This window comes from Mustelus asterias, chromosome 25, assembly GCF_964213995.1.
Source record: "Mustelus asterias chromosome 25, sMusAst1.hap1.1, whole genome shotgun sequence".
In the NCBI taxonomy this organism is placed as follows: Eukaryota; Metazoa; Chordata; class Chondrichthyes; order Carcharhiniformes; family Triakidae; genus Mustelus; species Mustelus asterias.
In genome coordinates this window covers 44,037,361-44,049,574 of record NC_135825.1, presented here as the reverse complement: position 1 = coordinate 44,049,574, position 12,214 = coordinate 44,037,361, and the positions used below count along the sequence as shown (strand labels likewise).

Here is a 12,214-nt window from a genome sequence, read left to right as displayed (position 1 = left end):
ACCTGCTCAGCAATAACCTGCTCTGTGATGCCCAGTTTGGGTTTTGCCAGGGTCACTCAGCTCCTAACGTCATTACAGCCTTGGTTCAAACATGGACAAAAGGGCTGAACTCCAGAGGTGAAGTGAGAGTGACTGCCCTTGACATCAAGGTCGCATTTGACCAAATGTGGCATCAAGGAGCCCTAGCGAAACTGCTTCATCAATGACCTTCCTTCCATCATAAGGTCAGAAGTGGGGATGTTTGCTGATGACTGCACAATGTTCAACACCATTCACAACTCCTCAGATACTGAAGCAGCCCATGTCCAAATGCAGCAAGACCTGGACAATATCCAGGCTTGGGCTGACAAGTGGCCAGTAACATTTGGGCTGCACAAATGCAAGGCAATGGCCAGGATTCCTCAATGTCCATGGGGATTACAGATCCCTGGATCTCCATGGGGATTACAGATCCCTGGATCTCCATGGGGATTACGGATCCCTGGATCTCCATGGGGATTACAGATCCCTGGATCTCCATGGGGATTACAGATCCCTGGATCTCCATGGGGATTACGGATCCCTGGATCTCCATGGGGATTACAGATCCCTGGATCTCCATGGGGATTACGGATACAGGGATCTCCTCACCTGTGCAATATAAATTTGGTGGGGCTGGGGGGGATTAATAGTGAAGAAGAAGGTCTCAGGCTGCAGGAAGATATTGATGAGTTTGGTCAGATGGGCAGATGGAATTTATCCTTGAAAAGATGCACTTTGGAAGGAATAACAATACAAGGGAAGTGTAGCTTCGGACTATCCTCCTCACTATCAACAACAACACCAATGTGCATGGATATAGGTGTCATATTGTAAAGTTCAGCTTTGATGACCTGCTCACTGGAGGGCATTTGATGAAATGTTATAAAGCAATGTCATCTTACATATGGCAAGGCAAATATGAAATACATTTCAATACTTCGAAATGTGACATTTTGTGGAAGATTTTTTCTATTAGGCTGGGGTTGTTTTCTTTAGAGTAGAGAAGGCTGGGGGGTGGGGGGAGAGGGGAAACCTGATTGAGGTGTATAAGATTATGAGGGTATGGACAGGGTGGATAGGGAGAAGCTGTTCTCCTTCGTTGAAGGTCAGTAATGAGGGGGCATCATTTTAAGCTGAGGGGCAGGAGCTTTAGAGGGGATTTGAGGAAAGAGCTTTTTCACTCAAGAGGGTGGTGGGAGTCTGGAATGCGGTGCCTGGGAGGGTCATAGAGGCGGGAAACCTCACAACCATTAATAGGTACATGGATGAATATTTGAAATGTTCTAACATTCAAGGCTAGGAGCCAAGTGTTGAAAAGTGGGATTGGTGTAGATTTTGTGTAGTTTTGTCAGTGCAGACTCGATGGGTTGAAGGACTTCTTCTGTACTGTATGACTCTGGGTCAGAGACACTCCTGCAAGCTGCACTTTCACCTGAGTTTAGCGCTGAGGGTTAGGGATGGAGTTTCTTATCCCCAGGGTAGAATCAGGTTGGGCAAGGTGGGGCAGCAACAGGTACTGGGTGTCCAAGTCCAGCTCACTGCTGCTGGGAGGGGCTGGGCTGAATGGGAGGTGACTGGGAAACTCCGGCTAATTTCTCTCTGTTTATTTCCCCTGCGTCACTCACAGGGCGGAGTTCCCGCATCATATGATCGGCAACACTCCGTAGTCACTGGCTGCAGGCTGAGGGAGTGAGAGAGCAGTAATCTGGTTTCCTACACATTGGGATTCTTCCCGGCTGGATACAGGCTGCATTGGGATTGCTCTTGTTGGATACAGGCTGCACTGGGATTTGAACCGGGATTTATGTGTTGACATGGTGAGTATCTTTAATGGGAATAAGGAGACGGGCTAACTCGGTGTCTGATACCAAATAGAAGCGAATAGGAAATAAATAGCTACAAATTGGAATGATTTTTAATTACTAAAACTACTTTAATGAATGAACAGTGTCAGCTTCTAAATCTGCAACACTTTTTGAATCCCTCAAACAACTCACATCTCTGGGGCTAATCTCCACACAGTGACTTGCCCCAGCACAGTGAGGGTCCCAGCACAGTAACTTGTCCGAGCAAGAGTGGCGGTCCCAGCAGAGTAAGTTAGGGGTCCACTGTTGTCTTGTTCCTTCCTCAATATCATGCTGGGCTCCACAGGGATATCCAGCAACCTGCACTCTGAGTTTGGGGTGGCATGGTGGCACAGTGGTTAGCACTGCTGCCTCACAGCGCCAGGGACCCGGGTTCAATTCCAGCCTTGGGTCACTGTCTGTTGAGTCTGTGCGTTCTCCCCGTGTCTGCATGGGTTTTCTCTGGGTGCTCCGGTTTCCTCCCACAATCCAACGGTGTGCAGATTAGGTTGATTGGCCATGCTAAATTGCCCCTTAGGGTCAGGGGGACTAGCTAGGGTAAAATGCATGGGTTTATGGGGATGGGGCCTGGGTGGGATTGTGGTCGGTGCAGACTTAATGGGCCGAATGGCCTTCTGCACTGTAGGATTCTATGATTCTATGAATGGGGTTGGGGTCTGGACCACAGTTTGATAGATGTTTTTCCCTGACTGTTGTTGGGAAGGGGTGTTAATGCTTTACTGTTATCAGGAGGTAGTGAGGGTGGGGGGGAGAGGGAGTTGGGAGAGTTAATTCTTTCCCCCCCTGACTGTTTTGGGGAGGGGGAGTCGGGTTAATTCCTGGGCAATGTCCTGAGCTGATATGTCTGTTCCTGTCCCTGAGCTAATTGAACATGCCCGGGCAAAACTCAAACTTGGACATGACTCACTTTCCCATCGAGACACACAGTTCATGTACCCGTCACAGCGGCTCGACAGCCTCAGCACCCTCCCCCGACTCACCCCCACTGCCCCTACCCCCCTTTCCCACTGCGCCCAACCCCCCCAACTCGCCCCTACCCCCCTTTCCCACTGCGCCCCACCCCCCCAACTCGCCCCTACCCCCCTTTCCCACTGCGCCCTACCCCCCCAACTCGCCCCCACCCCCCCAACTCGCCCCCACCCCCCCAACTCGCCCCCACCCCCCAACTCGCCCCCACCCCCCCAACTCGCCCCCACCCCCCCAACTCGCCCCCACCCCCCCAACTCGCCCCCACCCCCCCAACTCGCCCCCACCCCCCCAACTCGCCCCCACCCCCCCAACTCGCCCCCACCCCCCCAACTCGCCCCCACCCCCCCAACTCGCCCCCACCCCCCCAACTCGCCCCCACCCCCCCAACTCGCCCCCACCCCCCCAACTCGCCCCCACCCCCCCAACTCGCCCCCACCCCCCCAACTCGCCCCCACCCCCCCAACTCGCCCCCACCCCCCCAACTCGCCCCCACCCCCCCAACTCGCCCCCACCCCCCCAACTCGCCCCCACCCCCCCAACTCGCCCCCACCCCCCCAACTCGCCCCCACCCCCCCAACTCGCCCCCACCCCCCCAACTCGCCCCCACCCCCCCAACTCGCCCCCACCCCCCCAACTCGCCCCCACCCCCCCAACTCGCCCCCACCCCCCCAACTCGCCCCCACCCCCCCAGATTCACTCCTGCTGCCCCTACCCACTACTCCGCCCCACTACTCCCTCCCCACTCTCCCAACCCCTGCCGCCCCTCGCCCCCAACCTCTCTTGCACCTCACCCCATGTCCTCCCCCTCACCCACCATCCCCAGCGCTCCTCCCCCATCCTCTACATCTGCCCCTCTCCCATCCCTCACTGACCCCACCCCCTACTGCCCCGCCCTCTACCACCTTTCCCCTATCTCTTACCCTCCCCACCTGCCCACTGCCGCTCTCCCCCTCGCTCCGACCCCTCATTGCAGCAGTCCTGTAGCTGGGTTGCACAGAGTCCTGGCTGGGTTATTTATTTGATGTGTGCTGGTTTGAAAGATTTGTAGAGGACAAGTCTGGACATGCCCAGCGAAGGAGCGATTGGATGTGTATGTGTGTGGTTTGGGGGGTGGGCGGGAGTGTGGACTTCACACTCTGACTCAGGGAGCTGGGGTGGGGAAGGGAAGAGAGCAGGAATCGCTCAGTGAGACTGGGAAGGGGCAGTCCTGGATTGGAGCAGTGCTGGGATGGGATTGGGAAGAGGTGCTATTGTATAGTGACTGTTCCCCTGCCCTCTCCTCACTCTCCCTGGTGAAGTGAAGCCCAGTCCAGCAGTGATGTAGCACAGAGTTCGGATATAGCTAACCTGGTTGGATCATATGGAGTTGTGTTGAGTGGCTCAAGGTGGTGCAGGGTGTGGATCTGACTCACTGTCTCCAACCCACTCACTTCATTCAATATCACCAACAGCCATTTTGTCATTTGCCCCTTTGTTGTTTCCATGGTGGCACTGCTCCCTCACAGCGCCAGGGACCCGGCTTTGATTCTCGTTCTCCCCGTGACTGTGTGGGTCTCCTCCGAGTGCTCCGGTTTCCCCTCACAGTCCGAAAGACGTACTGGTTAGGTGTAACAGCCATGCTAAATTCTCCCTCTGTGTACCCACACAGGCGCTGGAGTGTAGCGACTAGGGGATTTTCACAGTAACTTCATTGCAGTGTTAATGTAAGCCTGCTTGTGACATTAATAAATAAACTTTAAACTTAAATGCAGTAACCTCTTAGTCGGTGCGTGTGCATCTTCCTGTGTGCATTTTCCTATATAACTGTTAGTCAGTGTCTCTATCAATTCTTTCTCTTTGTCTGTCTGTCACCGTCTCACTCTCCTGGATTCTTTTTCAGTCTCTCCCGCTGGCTCTGTACTTCCTACTGTTTTCCTAGTTCTTGCATTTTCTCTGCTTGCCTGTCTGTGCCCGTCTCTCCTCCCCCCCCCCCACCCCCCCCCCACCCCTCCCCGACCCAACCCCCCCCCCCCACCCCCCCCGACCCAACCCCTCCACCTCCCCGCTCTTCCCCTTTTCAGTTCCATTTTCAGTTTCTCTCTTTCACTTTCCTCTTAGTTTCTTTTTCTTTATCCACCGGCTGTTGTTGGGTTGAAAGTGAAATCTTGTGTTTGTTATCACACGGCCAGCTGGTGAGCTTTGATTCGGAATTCCTGCTCACCGATTTTCTAATCGAATGTAAACTGACCAAATCTAAATCAGCTCTGACGAAGGGTCATCCGGACTCGGAGCGTTGGCTCAATTCCCTCTCCACGGAGGCTGTCAGACCCGCTGAGATTTTCCAGCATTTTCTGTTTTTGCCCCAGAATGAAAGCTCAGTCCAGTATCCTGCGGGTGGATTAGCATTGACGTAATTTCTCACCAGAACCAGGCTCTCGGCATCCGCTCTGTGTTCGTACTGTCCCAACCACAGCAATGTGGTTGACTCTCAACTGCCCTCTGAACAAGGGTGACTCGGGATGGGCAATAAATGCTGGCCAGCCAGTGACACCCATGTCCCATGGAAGAAAAAACCTTGACTATATCATTCAGAAAGCCTGATGCTCCTGGATCACCCTCCCCTCCCCAGCACAGACTGGCAGCCTGCACCCCCCTCCCGCTTCCGCACAGACCTGGTTTCCCCCCCCCCCCCCCACTCCCCGGGCACAGATGGGCAGCCTGACCCTTCCACCCCCCCAGCACAGTGTGGCAACCTAGCTCCCCCCCCCTGGCACAGACCGGCAGCAGTCTGGCCGTCCCCCACAGCACTATCCAGCACCCTGGCCCTTGCCCCGTGGCACAGACTGGCAGCAGTCTGGCCCCCCCCCCCCCCCGCACAGGGTGGTAGTGGTCCCCCCACGGCACTGTCCAGCAGCCTGTGTGCCTGATGGCCCTGCAATCTCAATCTGAATGAAGGTTTATGTTTGTGATTTTTCAGGATGAAGGGAAGTCTGTCTCCATTGAAATGTGGCGAATGATGATTAGGAAGCCTGGGAGGAAGGTTTGTCGCAATCTCTTTGGCCCAGTCAATCGGGAGCAGGTCCAAGCTGAGCTTCAGGCGGAGCTGAGGAATGGACTGGCCGCAGCCCAGAACCGGTGGGCCTTTGACTTTGAAGAGGAGCGACCTGTACAGGGGGCCTTCCAGTGGGAGGCGCTGTCGAGTCGGGACGTCCCGCATTTCTACAGGACCTCCGTGCGTGGGGCACCACAGAGAGAGTTCCCGAGCCCACTGAGACCGGGAGCTGAGGCTGAGGAGAGGAACGTGTATCCGCAGCGGGATTCAAACCCACATCACAAAGCTCAGAACCGCAAGAGAAAGCAAACCACCATCACAGGTACGGGTCACTTCCTGGGGAAAAGGATCCCTCAGATCCTCCCATACCAAATTCCCACCTCAGAACCACCACACCACCACCTCCTCCTCCTCACTCTCAACATCAAGCTTTCTAACAGAGACTCTCCCACTCCAATCCATTTGGTTCACAAAACCCTGGAACAGGGGCATTCCTGGAGTCAATAGTTTTCAGCGCAAGAAGAAAAGGGAGGCAAAGGTGGAAAATGTGGTATAGATCAGCCTTGATAAGAACATAAGAAATAGGAGCAGGAGTAGGCCATCTAGCCCCTCGAGCCTGCCCCGCCATTCAATAAGATCATGGCTGATCTGACGTGGATCAGTACCACCTACCCGCCTGATTCCCATAACCCTTAATTCCCTTACCGATCAGGAATCCATCCATCCGCGCTTTAAACATATTCAGCGAGGTAGCCTCCACCACCTCAGTGGGCAGAGAATTCCAGAGATTCACCACCCTCTGGGAGAAGAAGTTCCTCCTCAACTCTGTCTTAAAACGACCCCCCTTTATTTTGAGGCTGTGTCCTCTAGTTTTAACTTCCTTACTAAGTGGAAAGAATCTCCTCCGCCTCCACCCTATCCAGCCCCCGCATTATCTTATAAGTCTCCATAAGATCCCCCCTCATCCTTCTAAACTCCAACGAGTACAAACCCAATCTCCTCAGCCTCTCCTCATAATCCAAACCCCTCATCTCCGGTATCAACCTGGTGAACCTTCTCTGCACTCCCTCCAATGCCAATATATCCTTCCTCATATAAGGGGACCAATACTGCACACAGTATTCCAGCTGCGGCCTCACCAATGCCCTGTACAGTGATAGACTAAGCTTGATTAGATGAATGGCCTCCTCCTGTGGCTCCCCACCCTGTCTGCTTAACAATTCCACTGCCTTCAACCTGCCTAAAGGTTCCTGATGGAGCTCCCCTACCGAGTCCTGCTGAAGCAAATGTCACAGGTTCAGAGGTCAGCCTGTGCCAAGGGCTCATTTACAGCCCGGCACCTCCTAGTGTGTCTAACTGTCATTGGCCGCTTCTGGAGGCAGGATTCAGGCCTGGATCCTGGAGAGACAAGTCATAAGGCTGACATGAGCTGATGTGACTGGGTGGACTCCAGCCAGATTCCTAGGAAACAAGCCAGCTGTGCGGCATTATCGCTCTCTGTTCTGCATTAAGATAATCATTTGTGTCTAACTCGACACCTCTCTGCCCCCTGAAATACCACTGGGTTGGTTTGGTAGCAGTAAGGCTGGAACAGTCTGGTACAGTGCAAGCATGATCTAATTGAACATACAGCAGGACCTGAGGGGCTGAATAGCCTATTTCTGTGGACTTGTGTTCCTAACTGTGAGTGAGCTGATTGGCAGCAAGCGAGCTGATCCAGTCTGAAATCCTGTGCACACAGAGAACCATTTGATGTCCTTTTTTGCACATTCTCCCGGTGTCTGCGTGGGTTTCCTCCGGGTGCTCCGGTTTCCTCCCACAGTCTAAAGATGTGCAGGTTAGGTTGATTGGCCATGCTAAATTGACGCTTAGTGTCCTGGGATGTGTATATTAGAGGATTAGCAGGGTAAATATGTGGTGTTTTGGGGATAGGTCCTTGGTGGGATCGTGGTCGGTGCAGACTCGATGGGCTGAATAGCCTCCTTCTGCACTGTAGGGATGCTATGATGAGGCAATTTATCTCCCAGTGCAGTTGCGACTAGCTGTTAACCATTCCTCTGTGTTCCTGCCTGCAGATTTCTACGCACTGAAGAGAAGGTTCGGGCCACTGGATGCTGAACCCAAACCATAAGGCGGACAGGAGTGGACTGAGGCCTTGCTTCCTCTTCCCGTGTTCCCTGGGAAACACTGGGCCTCCATGGTGGATGCCTCTTCTGTGAAATCCTGACTCTTTGTTCTGTTACTGGGCCAGTCCAGTTCCTCAGCATCTAGTCTGACTGTCTCGCTGTCTCCTGAACTGCATCACCATGGTCTTCCCTTGGCCTACTCTTGTCCAGCGTGTCGGGCCTTATGTAACCGTGGAAACCAGGAGCCGCGGAAACATTCTTTTGGACATTCCGTTAACGGGCCGTGCCGTGACATAAACTGTTTCAAACTCCCCACAACACTAACTCACAGGCCTGAATTACACGGCTCCAGGACCGTGTGGCACTTGTGTTTCAGCTGATGAGTTACTGCACTTGTAATTAATTCCTGGACACAGGGTGAAAGTAGATGGTGGACTTCCGTATTGTGTGAAAGGAGATGTAGGATTTGGGAATGCAGTGTGGAGTGGGTGTGTGAGAAAGAGAATCAGAACAGGTGTGTGAGGAATGGGGGGCGGGGGGAGAGGAAGATTCATGGCATGAGAGAGAGCATGAGGGAGTGTGAGTGAGGGTCGGAGAGGGGGGATTGTGGATGGAGAAGAATTGAGTGAGGGTGGAAGTGAGAGTGCATGTGTGAGTGAATAAACTGGATAGGGAGCATGAGTGAGAGAGGCAACGTGAGGCAGTGAGCTACAAGCAGTGTGTGACTGAATAAGGGGGAGTGTGTGAAGGACGAGAGAGGGAGAATGTGTGAAGGAGATTGTAAAGATAGAATGTGGAGTCTCATTGCTGCTTATCTCGAGATGAGAAGCTGTATATGGTTCTACCCAGCTGTGTACATGGGCGTATTCCATGTATATACAGTGCGTATAATGTAAACACAGCATATTTATTGTAAGAATATTTCAAATATTAATACATTTAAAGTTTAAAGCTGCACAGCTTGGAATTAAACATTTGTGGTATCAATAATAACACAGTTTGGATCTTTAACCTCTGTAGAATGTCTGATTGCAAAGTCCGGTGTACACTGACCATGTGACAGCTGTAAATGTTATTAATGTACTGTATATGAGTTGGATCTTTATTGATTAACCTTGCTTTGATTCTGTGCCAGCAGCAGTTGATAGGATCATTGATACAGCACAGAAGGAGGTTATTCTGCCCATCATGGCTGTGCTAGCCCTTTGGAAGGAGCTTTCCAACTAATCCCTGCTCTTTCTCCACAGTTCCTCAATTCTTTTCCCTTCAGTTTTTATCCAATTCACCACCAAACGTTCTATTTATTTTGCTCCCACCAACCTCTCCAGCAGTGTGTTCTAGGTCCTAACAACTTGCTGTGTGTGGGACTCCTGTCCCAAGAACATAACAAATAGAAGCAGGAGGAGATTATTCTGGTCAGGAAGAAGAGAAAAGCAGCTTGTTATTTAAACGGAGAGAGATTGCAGAACTGAGGTACAGAGGGACCTGGGTGTCCTGGCATGTGAATCACAAAAAGCTCGGTCTGCAGGTACAGCAAGCGATTAGGAAGGAAATGAAATGTTCATGTTTATTGCAAAGGGGAATGGAATATAAAGGTGGAGAAGTTTTACTACAGCTCTACAGGGTCTTGCTGAGACTATAGTTTTGGTCTCCTTATTTGAGCAAGGATATAAACGTTCGCAGTTCAGAGAAGATTTGCTTGACTGATTCCCGGAATGGGAAGGGTATCAGGTGAGGGGTCTATATTGATTGGAGTTCAGAAGGTTGAGAGGTGATCTTATTGAAATAAGATCCTGAGGGTCTTGACAGGGTGGATGCTGGGAGGATGTCTCCCCTTGTGGGAGAGACTGGAATGCAGGGTTCACAGATTAAAAATGAGGGGTCTCCCGTTTAAGACGGCGGAGATGAAAATTCTTTGAGGGTTGTGTGTCTGTGGAGGCTGTGTCAGTAACATCTTTCAGGTAGAAATAGATAAATTCTTCACTAACAAGGGAGTCAAAGGTTCAGGTGTAGACAGGATAGTGGAGCTGAGGTCAAAATCAGATCTGTCATCATCATATTGAGAGGAGGAGCAGGTTCAAAGGGCTGAAGGGTCCACTCTTGCTCCTATTCCTGATATGTGTATGTAGTATTCTACTCCCCCAGCCTGCTCTATCATTCAATACCTTCCAGCACACCTCCCTCGATTCCCTTAGCATCCAAACTCCATTCTCCAGTCTCTGACTGGACTATACTCAATGACTTGGGGAGTGAGTTTAGCTCAGTTGGCTGGACAGCTGTTTAGTGATGCAGAGCAATGCCAACAGCGTGGGTTCAATTCCTGTACCGGCTGAGATTATTCATGAAGAGACCCCACCTTCTCAACCTTGCCCCTTGCCTGAGGTATGGTGACCCTCAGGTGAAATCTCCACCAGTCAGCTCTTCCCCCTCAAAGGGAGAGCAGCCTATGGTCATCTGGGACTATGGCAACTTCACCTTTTGCTTGGTGGCTGCGCGTGTGGGAGGATATTTCAAAGATTCACAAACCTTTAAGTGAACGAACTTCTCTGCTCCCTTATTGAGAGACTGTGCTGCTGTGTTGTAGACAGTGCAGCCAGGGGAAACAGGCTCCAGCAGCTAGATTCTCACCTCCTGCAATACCTAATCGTTCATTTTCTCCAGCACCCCCACCCTTTAGCAGCCGCGTGTAGCACCTACAAGATGGGTGATAAATACTGCTCTAGTCAGCAATGCTCACATCCCATAAATGAATTTTAAACATCTATATTTCATAAGCTTCATATATATGTTCATGGGGACAGGGAGGAGAAAATATGGAGCGGTGGGAGAGGAGAGGATAGTGAGGGTCGGAGAGAGAGGATAGTGAGGGTCGGGAGGGGGGATAGTGAGGGTCGGGAGGGGGGATAGTGAGGGTCGGGGAGAGAGGATATTGAGGGTGAGGGGAGGGAAATGTGAGGGTCAGGGGATAGTGAGGGTCGGGAGGGGGGATAGTGAGGGTCGGGGAGAGAGGATATTGAGGGTGAGGGGAGGGGAATGTGAGGGTCGGGGATAGTGAGGGTCGGAGGGAGAGGATATTGAGGGTGAGGTGAGGGGAGGGGATGGTGAGGGTCGGAGGGGAGGGGATGGTGAGGGTCGGAGGGGAGGGGATGGTGAGGGTCGGAGGGAGAAGATATTGAGGGTTGAAGGGGAGGGGAATGTGAGGGTCGGGATAGTGAGGGTCGGAGAGTTGGGATAGTGAGGGTCAGGGGATAGTGAGGGTCGGAGGGGTGGTGGGGATAGTGAGGGTCGGGGGGGGTGGGGATAGTGAGGGTCGGGGGGGGGTGGGGATAGTGAGGGTCGGGGGGGGGGTGGGGATAGTGAGGGTCGGGGGGGGTGGGGATAGTGAGGGTCGGGGGGGGGTGGGGATAGTGAGGGTCGGGGGGGTGGGGATAGTGAGGGTCGGGGGGGGGTGGGGATAGTGAGGGTCGGGGGGGGTGGGGATAGTGAGGGTCGGGGGGGGTGGGGATAGTGAGGGTCAGAGGGGGGTGGGGATAGTGAGGGTTGGGGAGGGGAATGTGAGGGTCAGGGGATAGTGAGGGTTGGAGGGGGGGATAGTGAGGGTCGGGGGGGGTGGGGATAGTGAGGGTCGGGGGGGGGTGGGGATAGTGAGGGTCGGGGGGGGGTGGGGATAGTGAGGGTCGGGGGGGGGTGGGGATAGTGAGGGTCGGGGGGGGGTGGGGATAGTGAGGGTTGGGGAGGGGAATGTGAGGGTCAGGGGATAGTGAGGGTTGGAGGGGGGGATAGTGAGGGTCGGAGGGGGGTGGGAATAGTGAGGGTCGGAGGGGGGTGGGGATAGTGAGGGTCGGAGGGGGGTGGGGATAGTGAGGGTCGGAGGGGGGTGGGGATAGTGAGGGTCGGGGAGGGGATAATGAGGGTCAGAGGGAGAGGATATTGAGGGTTGAAGGGGAGGGGAATGTGAGGGTCAGGGGATAGTGAGGGTTGGAAGGGGGGGATAGTGAGGGTCGGAGGGGGGGTGGGGATAGTGAGGTCGGAGGGGATAGTGAGGTTCGGAGGGGATAGTGAGGGCCAGGGAAATCAATCAGTGAGGAGGAAAGCAGAGCTGGGATTGTACTTTTACGAACTCGTGCTAACTCAGCCGCTGAGCTCCCCAGTCAGAGCTGGTCTGTAGTTGGATTTCACAGGTTCAGACCAGCACAGAGCAA

At 53.3% G+C, this 12,214-nt stretch overlaps 1 protein-coding gene across 1 annotated transcript; it reads left to right on the top strand.

Moving 5' to 3' along the window:
- The first annotated feature begins 1,668 nt into the window (after positions 1-1,668).
- Positions 1,669-10,747, top strand: LOC144511923 (cyclin-dependent kinase inhibitor 1-like). Its single transcript, XM_078242380.1, has 3 exons — positions 1,669-1,838; positions 5,812-6,208; positions 7,962-10,747. Exons 1-3 carry the CDS (start codon positions 1,836-1,838, stop codon positions 8,015-8,017), a joined length of 456 nt encoding a protein of 151 aa, XP_078098506.1. The 5' UTR covers positions 1,669-1,835; the 3' UTR covers positions 8,018-10,747.
- The last annotated feature ends 1,467 nt before the right edge of the window (positions 10,748-12,214 follow it).

Coding starts and splice junctions, on each gene's coding strand:
- LOC144511923 (XM_078242380.1), top strand. Junction 6,209..7,961: donor AAAGCAAACCACCATCACAG/GTACGGGTCACT, acceptor TCCTGCCTGCAG/ATTTCTACGCACTGAAGAGA.